This window comes from Calonectris borealis, chromosome 8 (genome assembly GCF_964195595.1).
Source record: "Calonectris borealis chromosome 8, bCalBor7.hap1.2, whole genome shotgun sequence".
Lineage (NCBI taxonomy): Eukaryota > Metazoa > Chordata > Aves > Procellariiformes > Procellariidae > Calonectris > Calonectris borealis.
In genome coordinates this window covers 6,145,246-6,160,050 of record NC_134319.1, presented here as the reverse complement: position 1 = coordinate 6,160,050, position 14,805 = coordinate 6,145,246, and the positions used below count along the sequence as shown (strand labels likewise).

The 14,805-nt window shown below is 37.2% G+C and overlaps 1 protein-coding gene across 1 annotated transcript in view; it reads right to left on the bottom strand.

The window, feature by feature from the left end:
• Positions 1 to 14,805, bottom strand: part of USP24 (ubiquitin specific peptidase 24) — a 64,564-nt gene that overhangs the window by 41,027 nt on the left and 8,732 nt on the right. The window contains exons 2-10 of the mRNA XM_075155697.1: positions 9,761 to 9,926; positions 8,731 to 8,798; positions 7,079 to 7,222; positions 6,462 to 6,584; positions 5,555 to 5,590; positions 4,905 to 4,970; positions 3,273 to 3,338; positions 2,232 to 2,306; positions 1,309 to 1,467 (exon numbers count right to left, since the gene is read on the bottom strand). Coding sequence (XP_075011798.1) covers positions 1,309 to 1,467; positions 2,232 to 2,306; positions 3,273 to 3,338; positions 4,905 to 4,970; positions 5,555 to 5,590; positions 6,462 to 6,584; positions 7,079 to 7,222; positions 8,731 to 8,798; positions 9,761 to 9,926 — 903 coding nt within the window. The remainder of the gene's footprint in view (positions 1 to 1,308; positions 1,468 to 2,231; positions 2,307 to 3,272; positions 3,339 to 4,904; positions 4,971 to 5,554; positions 5,591 to 6,461; positions 6,585 to 7,078; positions 7,223 to 8,730; positions 8,799 to 9,760; positions 9,927 to 14,805) is intronic.

The following is a 14,805-nucleotide window of genomic DNA, read 5'->3' as shown; positions in this document are numbered from 1 at the left end:
TAAGTGTGAATACTGAAATATTTTGAGCATAGGAAGTGTTTGGGGTTTTTTTTTGTTTGGTTGGTTTTGGGGGTTTTTTTTTGGTTAATTTGTTTGGTTGGTTTTGGGGTTTTTTTTTGGTTGATTTGTTTGGTTTTTTATTTGTTTGGGGGGGGGGGGTGCGTGTTTAGTTTTTTTCTTTGTTATTTTTAATAAGCTGTTTAAAGGCAAATCCCTAACCAGAAACACCTCCTTGTCATCAGTCTCTGATGAAGTAGATTCTTATTCCCAGTGTGACACATAAAAGCTGGCCTGTGCTGCCAGGTATATTTCTACAGATATACCAGAAGTAGGTTATCTCAGGCTTCTGCTTGTTACACTCAAATCAGTGTCCTATTTTTTATCCAATACAGAACCGATACAGGCTCCTCACTCTGGAGAGAAAGAGTACATTTCTGCTAAAGCCTTCAAAAGCCGCACTTTTATAACTTTACCAAGGATACATGGCATTTATGATTAAGAACAAAACAGCAATGAGGTTTAACATCTCAATTTTCCCATAAATAAAGAAGCAAAAAGCACAAAAGAGGGACTCTAAAACACCTTACAATGTCTGCATACTAAAAAAATGCCTTTTTTTGGGACACTTAAATTGTACAAGTTCTGGAAGGAAGAGATGAATGAACAACTCTATACTTAAACCACAATGCCCATGAAAAATAAACTGTTTTATTCTTCTACTTAGATACAAGATACTAGCACAAAGAGCCCTGGTCCATAAACTCCAGCTCCTAGGTGCTACTACAGGGTCCACGTACAACCATAATAAAAAAAACCCCAAAACCAATTACATAGTGTAATGATCTGATGTAACTGGACTGAGACACCAATCTAGGATTAAGTCCTGTTTTTTTTTTTTTTTTTTCTTCCCCTTTCCTCTCAATGAGAGGAGGGGAGAAAAGGGATATCCCATAGGATGCTCTGAATTATCAGGGTTATCTCAGAGTGAATATTGAATGAATAGCATAGACCATTGCTTATAAATCAATCTGAAATTGCAGTTCTTCGAAAAGGTTCAAACTATGCCTAGTTGTTTTCTAATCGGGAGACCGCGGTCCTTGCAGTGGCTACTAATACTACAAAAAACTCTTGTCATATTAACTTGCTTTGGTATTTACCACAAACTAAGCTTTTGCTAAGGCAACATAATTTGTCACGAAACATCGCGCCATCTCTTTTTTAACGTTGTGGTTTTAATGACTTACTAACAACCATCCCACCTACACACATGCACACATACGTACACACCCACACAAAAAGCAAACCTACTTCTTTGAGGGAATTCATTTTTGCACTGAAGTGAGGAGATTTTAACATGCGCAACAGAATGTCCAGCCGTAAGTCATCTACCGCAGTTACTAAATCAGGTTGGAAGCGCATACACAGCAGTTTGATACCAGACAAGAGCTCAGGGATACTGACTAGTCTCTGTTTAAAACAACAAAAAAAGGACAAATAGAAACATTGCTATTTTTGCTATTCTGTTTCAGACTTCAATGATTCACAAAGTATAGGTTTAGTGACCCAATACAGACCCTTTAATCTACGAAATGCAGTACCACGTACATCTGAAAGTATTACTTGTACACTGGAAATTCTACGACAACAAAACCTTTGGTTAAAGTGGACTCTCCTGCTACAGATTTGGTACGCTAAATTGTTCCTCTGTAGTTACAAAACCTGTGCATACTTTCTAGTTTACAATTAACAATTTAAGTCTAAGTAAAAAGGCAACACTCAAAAATTTAATAGAACTGAATGCCAAATACAGGAAGTATTCACAAGTTATATGGACATTTTATCAACAATTACCAAATTGTCAGAAGCAAACAGCTAGTGCAACAGTCATATGCACAGAAGTTATAAGAATTTAACAGACTGCAAGATAGCAAGCATCTTCAAGTCAGTTAGAGAAGTGAGCATTCTGTACGCTTCAGAAGGGGACAAACAAAACCATATTTAATAGCAACAGCAGGAAAATATTTTTAAAAGGGTCATGACACCAGATGTCTACTGAAAAGGGTATTGAATGGAATTGGGTAAATGTATTTTGTTCTATGTCATTCAGTCAGAATTCAGAACAGGCTGTATTTTTGCCAGTGAAAATAAAGCTATTGTTCTAGCCTACGTTGCCAGCATTTCCAAGACACACAGTAAGTTCTTCCTAAATAAATATATATATAAAACATTACCTTGTCTTTCAAGTCCTTCTCTTCTACATTCTGTACATATTTAATCATTTTATGAATAATTGGATCCAGCATGGGCTAAAGAACGTGAGAAAAGGCATGACAATCATTTTACGTTTCCTGAAATCAATTACATTACTCAGAAGACCTGGCTGCAGCAAAGTGAAATACGTAGCTAAAAGCTCACAATTATCTTGGACATAAAGCAACACCTACTGCATATTAAAGCTATCCTGCTAGGTACATCCAGAAAAAGAAGCAATTAGAGTAAGAAGCCATTTCAGACCACCATAATACAGGTTTAAAGAAAAAAAAAAAAGAAAGAAACAAATCTTTCAAAATGCATCAGTAACTAGACATATGCCTCTCTGATTCCCAGTGGGTTCTAAACTACCTCCTTTTCAAATAAAGACCTTCAATCACTTATTAAATCAATAGTTTTTGTTAGTGAGTGTAGGTGTGAAGCCTGGGGTATATTTGCGTGTACAAATATCATGGTGAATTTTTTTTCCCCTGTACCACAATTTTTCCCAGTGTAAACTCTCATATCCATGTGCTTGATCTCAGCCAGAAAGTTGTATTTAAAACAAAATCCATCTATCAAGCTAGATTCTTTTCCCACATGCTTTACACTGATGAAGCTTACTAACGGCAGTGGCAAAGCTTCTCACTGTTGCCGATGTAGGTAAGTGACTACAGATCACTGTGCTTAGAAAATGAATCTGAACATTGTCTGAGCCCTCTATCCATCACTCTCAGGATGCTCAAAATGATTCTTGTACTTTATGCAATGTGAGTTTTGAAGGCTTTTCGCATTAGTCACCAGTTTCACACCAACACAGTTGTAAACTAATTTTCAGTCCTCTGGTTTTTCAAATTCCTACGATAAAAAGAACAGGTTCTCATGTAGTTGTCTTTCTGATACCGTACTGCTTAAGATCTACTTTAACACAGAGAGCTGCATCTAATTTTGAGCAAACTACCACAATCACGTTTCAAGGCTTTACTATTTGCTGAAAAGAACTCATAACAAAGGCATTTTACCTGTACTACAGAAGAGTTAAGATATTCTGCACAAACTCCAAATGGTTGAACTAATGCAGAGATTGCCTGAAAGAAATACAGCAAGTATTTAGGCGCACATATAAGAGATCTTTTCAGAGCTAGTGATCTATACCTTAAAAGGCAAAGGAAGGTGAATAAGTATTATTTATCTCACATGATAATTTCCAGTCATTTGCCACAAATCGATTTTCGTGTGCAACTCCTTTACAACAACACATGGTTCAGGAAAGATTTACTCTATGGCATACAGTATGTGTTATATACTTTTGCGTGAAATAAAAAATGCCTTCCCAGTTTTTACTAATCTTGGTCTTCTCATCATTCTGTTCAGTCTTCTCTGTCTAATCCTGTTTCAGTCACAGAAGTAAACAGACAGAAAGGGACACATCACATTTTGGTTGCTCTCTACAGAAATGAGAAGTGTGAATGCAAGACTTAAGGTTAAAGCCATATGGCAAATTTCTTCCCCAAAGCATTAAGTGGGAGAAAGCTTTAGTAAATATGTCATATACATGTCAAGATTTCTTCAATGCATGATTTTATTCTTATTTACTTTATACCCAAACTATATACCTATACTACCCAAACTATATTTGGGATTATATACTCAAACTATTCTATGATTCTATGATTTTCAAGTGGTATCTATCATGAAGAAGTGAAACGTATAAAGATATTTGTTTGCCAATAAATAATATCAAAATTGGTTTCTTCTCACACTGGCTCAAGAATTGTGAAATTGAGTGTGCACCACTACAATCAAAGGCCTAAATTAAGTGATGCTGAACCATACTTCCTTCCTAAGCAAGTAGTCATTAGTCATTAAACAAAGTCAAAGTTTCTATTGCAGTACCAGGATTTAAATCGAGTTTCCTTATTCTTCTGTCATGCTCATATATAAACGTATCTCTTTATAAAGTAGCAAATATCAATACCCCAAGAAAAGAAGTTGAATTCTCTCCAAATCACATTTCACTGAAAGCAGACTGATTTTATACTGAGGGACAAGATTCTAAATAACATGGTTTTCCCTTAGCCTCCTTGTTCTTCAAAGCTTGAAAGATTATGAAGTCTCCTGAATATAGATTATGAAGCTAAAATTGAACAAGTTAGGCTTTGTCACCAAAAATAGTTTAGAACTGTTGAACCAGTCACTTTTCAGACACAGCTCTTGAAAAGTTGCTTAGGATTGACAGTGTCTGTCTTCCTAAGGATTTTTTTTTCCTTAAACAATGATTTCTATAATAAATGACAGAGGTCAATTCATTTGCAGCTAAATGCAGTTACAGCTGAAATAAACAGAAAACCAGGGACATACTTGTGAATTTACAGTGAAACTAGACTGACTGATGTCTAACTGGAAGGCTGAATGTTAGCCAGAAAGGTACACTAACCCTTCCTCTTTTCTGTGATGTCTCAAAAGCTCTTCAGTCAGGATTCTTACGCACAACCTCATTTGACCTCCAGTCTGACAGCACTTCTCCAGGGCTCTGTGGGAGTGTTGCTCTGGTACCAAAGCAAAGGTAAGAGCACTGCCAAAAGGGACGGTACATGTTCTGCATGAAGTGTGTAATGGAAAGGGAGAAGTCTTGTGACAGAAAATGAACTTACCCCAAGTTCAATATCTTCTGAATTGAGTTTGGACTGAATTGCTGAAAATCCACCCAACTCTGCAAACTGAAATAAAATAATCAGTATTATGTTAGTGAACTACAATACTTTATTTTTTAAATAAGCTATCATAGAAAATACTCCATTGAGAGTTCCTGGGATGCCAACAAGTATCCTTTACCGTGGAACATCACATTCAACATAAGCTTTATGTTTTCATGGAACTCACGGGCACACTGGGGAATGCAATTATAGCTGGTACCAGTTTAAACATCAAGCTAGAAACTCTGTCTTCGGTGAAAATGGATATAGGGAAGAAAGATATGCCACATATAGCAACAGCTGACTGGCCAAGCACATTTGACTGGGAAACAGCACTGTAGCCTACGCTGAGCTCTCGACTTTCTCTCGTCATAGCTATCATATTAGGGTAAAAGTGCTCAAGGGAGAAGGCAGCAACTCAACAAGATTTATTTAGCAAGGCCCCTTCCCTACATGTAGGTAGGATTAAAATCTTAAACTTTTTTTTTTGTGGTTGTCAGAAAAGTGAAGACTGGAAAAAACAAGTCGGGGGGAGGGGGGAAGAAGAAATTCTCTGAAGCCCAATGAATTCAATGTGACAAATAACAATCCCGTTTACATTTACCTACCCTGTTTACCAGATCCACCAGCCACCCATGAGGTTCCTTGAACAATTAAAATATTAACAAATTAGTAGCTGCAACAATCAATGCTAAATATTTGTCTTCTGAAACAGAGATTTGGACAGACACATTCAGCCCATTAACCCACACCCCAAATGCATGCACTACTATTTCAAAGAAAACAGCAATGTGTTTGTAACAGCTTCTTTACTAAGCGTGTAGCTGGAGCTCTGGGAGGTTCTCATTAGCATCACCCTTTTTTGGACTCTGCTTGACATCACTGACCATGTGCTGTGGCAACAGTAGGCACTGTGGCTGCTGACTCACAAGCAACTGTATTTATAGCATATTAGCAGCATGGAACATTACTAAAGAACCTTTCCCAAAGCAGCAGACATAGAATTTTCTTTCTACGGCCACAAGCTTGTTTCCTGAACGAGAGATCAACACCACCAAGGCTCCTTTTTTAGACCTACCCATCTGGAACAACTGTGACAAGACAGTGCAAACCTCAAAAACTGCCTCCTTGGCAGTGTGTCTGGCTTGAAGATATCCTATCCTCGGCCGTCAGAAAAGCATGAATTCTCTGCTAGAACTGTACACTACCTGGTCATTTCACAGTCAACAGCCAAATAGATTTCAGACCTTAGATACAATAGATCTACCTGTCTAATTGTTGTGATACTTTAGACCAGTGAAAGTATACCAATTTCTAAATCCAGCCTTTAATAGAGAACTGGGACAATTTGAGAAGACAAATTCATTTCTACAGACCAACATGTACTGAAGATCTATTTGCTGTTGGTGACACATTTAAGCTTTCTCGTGTTATAAATACCTACTAATCAAACAATCTTTTCTGAAACAAACACATCTACCCTAAAAATAGGTTTTAGGGCATGGCCATACTCACCTTCTGAAAACTAGATATGGGCGAGACAGCATGCATATTCCCCTCCCCGAAGACTTCTGCCCAGTTTCTCTGGCATACCTTCATTCGATTCTTGAAATGATACTCATTGTCGGGGTTAAATGCCTTGAAAGAAAAGCCCATTGCAATGAACAGCATGGCTTATGCCAGTCTCAAAACTTATCTTGATAATGTCTGACTTGTTCAGTTGAGCATTCTCCTGGTTGACAGTTAAAGATCTAGCAAAAACCAAAGTTTAACAGAAGACCCCTGCTCCTGCCTCTCAGTTCTCACTGTATAAAGCATTCTGAAGCTTCCATTCTGTACAGACAATATCTAATACCCATGTGAGCCAGATATCTGTGTAAAGGGGGAGATGAACTCAAAGTACCAGTTTTAAAAAATAAACAGTGAAGTGACAGCAGATGTGATTTTTTTTTTTTTGAGAGCGCTAGTTTTCAAAAGTTTTGAACAGCACTCACCCCTTTATGAATTGCATACTGGATGTCAAAAATCTGCAGCAAGCAATGGCTGCAGATTGTAAGGCAATATACTACAACTTAAATATAGTTAGAAAAAGCAGCAGCAGCATAATTATGAAATGCCAAAGAGTCAAATACCATTGTAAGCACACCAAGCAGGCCCACAGGAATAGGATCTTGTTTTACTCTTTCTGCAACCAGGTCCACTAGCAGCATAAGCATGTTGTATATTCCTTCATGGATTTCAGTTCCCCATTTGTGAACAGCACTGGATGTCAACAGCTTAAAAAACAAAACAAAACAAAACAAAAGAAGTAATTTTTTGAAGTTTGAGCACAATCACAAAACAGAGAGAAATTTATCAACCGCTGAGATTGTTTTGAGAGCAAATGTTTCCTTAGAGTGTACTAAACGCTATCTGGTATGTTTTTCAGATGCTCTTCCTGCACTAAGGGCTTAAGAGTTAATTAAATTTGTAATTTCGTTGAAGAACACCTTAAATTACAGTTTATGACAGAAAATACAATGTAGCAAAGCAAACTGTTTTCCATTTCCACGCACTAGCAAAGACTGTAACCTTTGCAGAGAACAACTAATATGCAAATAATGTGTCTGCAGATTGAAGACACAACTATTAAATCTTCAAGTAGGCGTGCCACAAAGCTGCACTGATTCAGCTGTAATAACCATTTACCAATTCACACTTTTTGAGCAGTTTCTGTTGGAAAACAAAGAACACGTACCACGAAGAGAGAGATATTCCATGCTGCTTTCCCACCTACTGAAACATGTTCTTTAAATCTGGTCTAATGTGGTTGTTTACAAAGAACATTAAGCTTCCCTCTGCAAATTTCTGCTGGCTGTGTCTGAACATAAGCAGTTAAAAAGCTTAATACTTTAAATATAATTCCTTTTTGTACTGTTTTAGGCAAGAAGAGAGTTTCTTGCAAATATTTCAGCAAATTGTAATTCAGCATATTCTGAATTTAGATTTCTACAGATTATCCTTCTGGAAGAGTAATCTACACTGTTTATTTAATATACAAAAAAACACCAAGTGATTTAAAAGCATTACATGTAAAGTTATTACTCTAATAGCCAAATGGAAAAATAATTTTTCCCTTAAATTTCTATCTTCCTTAAATATACCTATATTCTCAGTATTTTAAGATTAGGACTGAGTAACTTTTTAAAAGGTGTATATATTTTTTATACATATGGTCTAAAAACTGGGCAAGAAATTTAGGCAGTATCCAAAATGGACAGAATAGTGGGAAGCAAATTGGTTTGTGGAGCTCTGTAGAGAAAATTCACAATAACCCAGAGAAGAACAGCCAGAGAGGCACACTAGGCATTAAGCACTGAGGGGAAAGATAAATTCTAAACAGATCATGCGAAGAGGTAAGAAAGAATTTAGCAACCCTCCAAAGAAGGAGCAGAAAGAATAGAGTTAAAGGAATTCTGATTCTGAACTTGCCATTAATGGCTGTATCCAAGGGTCTTTAAAATTGTCTTTAGGCTCCACTAATTAATATAGAGCTCTTCATTTAAGAAAGAAAAAAAGGAGGAAAAAAAAAAAAGAAAAAAAAGAAAAGCTATGTGCCAGAATTGGCCAGAGTTGCAGAATTGGGACTTTGTATGATTTTAATCTAGGAAAATAATCTGACTATGATTTTAATCCAAGAACATACTCACTAGTTACCATAGTTTCTTAAGTCTGGATTACAAGACACTATTTCCACCATGAACAACGCAAAGATACATTGAATTTGTCTACTGTACCTACTTACCTTTTTAAATGCTTCAGGCATGCATCTGTCCATAAATCTCTTGCAATTCTCATCAGAATCGGAAAGACCTTTACAGAAAGGAGAGTGCTTTTTTAAAATATTTAAAAAAAAAAAAAACTTTTTAAGATTACCTCAGGGAGCTTGTTGCAAGTTTTTGGGAACACCAACCAAAACGAGCAGTAATAAATGTACTACTGTTCATTCATAACTAGCATGCTTTTTCAGCCACAAGTAGTGTGTCAAGAGAACTCGCTTTTTAGAAGTAAGTTTCCAAATGTTTCATCTTTTACAACTTCTTCAAGCATTATTAGCACCATAAGTATTTCTCCCTTCAAAGTTTATAACTTACACTAACTTCAGATAATTTCTGATGCTTCACAGCCTCCACCCAAAACCAAGTCTAATTATGCCCTTTTAACACAGTTTAGAAACAAAGAAGCAAAACAGAACCACCTAACAACTTCCATTCTTCCAACAGATTATAACCTCCTTTCAGTCTGCCATCAGGCACTACGGGAGAACTATCTTGCACTCTTATTATATACCAGTTGTTGGGCATGATGCCTCTTAACCCCAGCCAAAGTACTGAATACAGAAAAGTCAAATTCAGGTCTAATGCAGTATAAGCATTTCACTAGGGAAAAACAACCAGTTATACAAGCATGGTACAGCATGGATTTAGATGACAGCTTGTTTTTACAAATGGAAAATAACCAGCACAATGAAAAAAAGAGTCAGTAATTCAGCTCTGAAAAAGAGTAATTCCTACAATCATTAGAACATAAAGAAACATGCTCCACTTTTTAAAAAAGCTTGAGTAAACAAATTACTTTAGAGACAAAAAAGAGACCGACATTCTTTTTACAGCATTGGGTAGAACAGTTCACTGTTAACCACTTTCACAGAGATGTGATCATTCTGCAGGGTGCTAAGTAAACAACTGTGAGATTAATACAGAAGACATAACTGCCCACTGTACTATGAAATCCTTTGAATAGATAATCTTTATATGTGTAAAAAGAGAACTTACCTAGTCTTGCTAGGTAGGTGGATGCAATTAGGCACTTGCCTAGAGACTCTTCCCGCTTATAGGGTATGGACCAGTGATCTGTTAAAACTCTGCTCTCCAGTTCATATAAGTTAGTTGTTGGAAACTCAATACCTTCACCAGAGCAATTCCCATTTTCATCATTTTTCTGTGAATAAAGAAGTTCAATGAAACAATTTTCTCTCTTTCTCCTAGACACTTTAAAGGATTTAGTAGCTTCAAAAAAGCTGCTGTGCTTACAATAAGCATGTCAAATTCTCAACAACCCTGAGGCTGCTTGTGTTTTTCAAAGTAGAATTTAATATTTCAATTTGAAGTGAAGGGATTACATACCTTTATACATTTCATGTAGGTGATAAATACTATGTTTACATGACTAATTGCTAACTAATTGCCTATTTAAGTGGCAAATCTTGTTCCTTAGCATATTGGCTCCTAGAGCCAAGTGATAAGTACTTCCAGTCCCTGTGAGACTGTAGAGTACAAACCCTGATCTTCATAGATTTGCATATTAATCCTCTGCTCAAGGACTGCTGTAGAATATGGAATAGTTTATTTTAAGGGAGGCCAATTTTATCGCCCTCTCACCCCATCACATTCAGAAACAAAAAAGACTAATCCAGTACATAAAGATTATTATTTCTTATTAGCTAATTACCCAAAGAAAAATTTACATCTCAAATATAGTTGTCCAACAAGGAAACTACAATTGTCTTTCCTCCTGAAGTCAAAATGAGTTACTGGAAAACGTTCTGGAAGGCAAACAGGGAAAAAGCAAGCAGATGTCTGCAGCTCAGCTTTACAGGTTTCCCTCCTAGTGCCACTAAACAGCAGCTATTTCTGTGTACGGGCAGAACACAGAATTAGCCCCATGTTCTCTGCTAAGTGCCATATGAGGTAACTGCCTCAGTAGCGCCAAATGAAAGAGTAGACAAGTTACCCATTTATTTTCTTTTGTTTATTCTTTAACCTCAAATAGACGCTAGCTACCCAATGTGTCAAAGAGTTCACATGGGCTAACTTTCCCTGCCTTCAGGAGAGCAGACAACTCAGGCAGGAGAAAGGACAGAATATCTGGATCAGGCCTGGCGGCAATCAGGAGCAACTGTCGGAGATAGAGGAAAACACAAGCGCAGTGATGGTAACAAGATCCCCGAGAGCGAAGCCAGGGACATGTGGGGAGGAAGGACAAGCAGGAAACATGTTCAAGAGTGAAAAAAACAGTGTCAGGAAAGTGAATGGAACAAATAGAAAGGAATAAACCAAAAGAAAGAGCTGAACTCAGGAGGACATGGTATACAAAGAATGAAATCAATGTATGCATACAGGTGTGCTTCCAGCTCTCCCCCTGAACTTGCTATTTGCAGGATTAGATCTGTTTATGAAAAAGTAAATGTGTCATATTCACTTTCACAATGATTCAAAAATATTAAGCCAAGGAAACGGCAATTGTACAGAGCTTACCCTTTAAAGTTCACTGGTGCAGATGACGACAGCACACAGTGGCTGGACTTACTAACAGATTCTGGAGAGCAGCAGTAAAATTTATAGGAATGGAACACAAAACAGTGCTCAGAAAAAACCCAACATGTCAGTGTTTGGGAAGCAAGGTGCCACCTTCTCCCAACCCTCTACTAAACATTTAGTCGTAAGTTTGTCGTTATGGGAAGTTGTACTTTAACAGACCTGAATATCAACTTCTGAAACTGTAGTCGTCTGATCCAGTACTGTGCATGGAACTCTAATGTAATTCACATCTAGCAAATCATGCCCTGTTTAAATAATTCAAGTTTTGGAAAAGAGGTGTTTGAAAGTCTAAATGAAAAGACACTGAAAGCATTTAAAAGCAAAGGTTTTCTAGGAAATATCCTGTCGTATTGATTAAACAAACAACAGTTAAGTTTACAGCTTCTTAAAGGACACCCATCCAGAACACAAATCCATTTCCTGTAGAAAATAAATATGCAGTTATAAAGAAAGCCCTTACAGCAACAGTATGGGATACAATGATTAGTCTAATAAAGGTAGACTGAGTATAATATAAACACCCAATTGCTAGGTCCCACATTTCAGTTCAGCCTAGACTTGGAGCAAAGAAAAGCAACACTTCAACAAATGATTACAGTAACTGAACTACAGTTGCTCCATTCCCTGCGGGAAAGTGTCCATGTTAAATAAAAATACCCATTGCTAACACGAGTTTAAGAGGTGTAGTCTAATAGCAGTGCAAACCTTCAACTGTTGCTGAAAAACTCCACCCGTTGTTCTGCTTCCCCATCTGCATCTAAGCAATGTTGCTCTTTATTTACCTCTTTCCACACACGTGGTTGCCAGTCTGTAATATTACAGAAATTCATAAAGAAAGAGTGAAATAACACATGTTCTTCACTGTACACTCAGCTCCCACAAATAAGGGCATTATCATAAATTGCGCTAAGGATGCGTCTGGCCTGTTGCTGGATGGAGTCTACCAACAATGTAGTGAAAAGATGGGTTTTTTACACAAGAAATAACAACGGGTGTGGTACTGGGAATATTGCCCTAATAACAATGGGAAATATTTGCATTGAAGGAGCACATCTTTGGCATATTCCACTAATTAAAGAAAACAAGTCTTCTTGCTTGTCAGTTTTCTGCTACTAAAACCCTGCCCAGAAAGTACCAAGTTTAATTATTTATCAATTTTAGAACCTTTCACATACAAGTAGCTTCACAGCTACTGTGAAACCTGCAACAATCTCAAATAAATGCCCAGGTAGTTTAAAACTCAAATTCCCCTTCAAACCATTAATAAATTTAATACCCTGCATTTTTTGGAGATTACTGCTACGTTCAGTTTATATTACTGCAGACTGAGTCTATGTTTCTTACAACATATCTAGTATGAGTAACAGACTTTAAAGACATTTGCTGCTCTCTCATAATTAGTGTCTTTCCGTACAAAAAAAAAAAACCACCACAAAACCTGTTCACCATCCAACTTTTAAATCGATTTGTGTACGGCTCTTTAAAGTGAGGGATTATTAACAGCAGTAGCAGCTGCTGTAGCAAGGTGCAATGTCAGCTCAGCTCTTGCACAATGTTAAGGTGGCTCACTAACCAACACAGGCTGAAGATCTTACTTGCTCTGTTGACATTCACAAATGCAACACGACAGCTCTGAAAAGGTAGCTACAATTAACACTTTAACTGAGGAGCTAGGAATTGTCACTACAGACTCCACTGACATGGGTCCACAGGTGAAATAAAAGCTTTTAAAGAAAGAGTATGCTATACATGAAAATAAATAGTACATAAGGCCATGTCAGCCTCCCCAAAAGTGGTTTTCTGGATCTCTTTTTTGGGGAATTACATGCATTTTTTAAATATATATGTAGAAACTCACTCACTCCGTCCCTCCCCTCAAATAGATGACTTAAGAATGGTGTCTGCCAGTTGATGATGACCTAAATCAGGACTATGCAATTCTGGCTGAACTGACTTAATACTGGACCGGCACCTGATATGTTAAGGATATTCTCCACCAACAGAATAGTAAAAAGCAAAGAAACTATTCCTTGCGGCCAAAGGGTCATCCAAAGATAAACTGTTTAAAAGTCTGTAAGAATCACCTGTTTTCTGAGATAGGAAATCATGGTGCACATCACACATCCTCTGACTATTCTCCATTGTGCAGCCAAAATCTTGAGACCAAAAAACATTTGCTGGCAAACCTTTAACATCATTTTCCATGCCTTCTGATACAGCTCTTATTACACAAAAGCCCCGAATATCCCTCCATTCTAACAGCATTACTTGACTCTTCTGGCTTATTTTCAAGGTGTGAAAAAGCAGTTATGTCCAAACATACACACACAGGCTCCCAAGAGAAATATCCTCACATGAACAGTCTCAAGCACTGATTCAAGATTCTCACTCCAGGGACCTGGCACCTCCCAGAGTTGTTTGCAAGGCTGAATAAACAAAAATTGTTAAATATCTGATCAATAAAGCATTGCGTAAGTCTGTAGTATAAAACCTTCCATGGAAGACTAACACAGAACAAAGATTAGCCCTCACACAAAAATGGAAATATAAATTAATTTTAATTGCCAAAAGGTCACAGCTGAAGGCTTCAAACTGTATTCCTGTAATATTCAGCTAATTGACTCATTAAACACTGTTTAACTAAAGCCACTGATGTTTACCACACTGGTCACTTTACATAAAATAACAAGGAGTTTAAGAAAGTGTTTTGATGCTAATTGGCAGTCTTAGTAATGAAATTGCAGTCAAATTAGAATTTAAATTTATTAATTTGATTTTGATAGAAGGCTACCAACAGAATTTACTATCACCAGAGCTGTCACATTATATGCTCTTGAATCTGGTATAACTTATGAAACAGAACCCCAGTCATGTTTCTTTCAACAAGCGACAGGATCAGGCTTTCTAAGATACCAGCAGACCAACCAGTTCCCTTCACCCTCATGCCCCTCTAAGAAGCGATTTTCACAAAATGACCGTCATTTTATAGCCAAGAAAACAGATTTTTGATGCTTCATTGTATTGTTAAAAAAACCCAACAAAACAAAACAACATATTTTGTTACTATTTACCTACAAACAGGGCCAAATTTAATTGTTCTGAAAAGCAGTAATGAAAAAAAACGCTTAAAGCCAGAATTAGAAGCCAAAAATTCTAGGTCCACCTTTCAGTTTTTAGCACAGACATACTAAGCAATAACACGGAAATCAATTTTTCTATGCTTCAGCTTCCCCAGCTGTAATGTGTCAGCAGTGATACTTCCCCCTGCCACAGCATGATGCACCATTCACTAGTGTTTGCAAAGTACTGCAAGATGCTCAGGTGGAAACAATGCAAGAGAAACACATCAAATACCCATAAAAACAGACAGAGCATTCCTCTGCTGTCTGATCTATTATGTCCATCAATTTGTGGGAGAAGCTATGGATCCTGAAGTCATGACTGGACAGTCCCTCCATCTGCCAGGCTACTGATTAAAGCAGCTTTTACTTTCACACCTG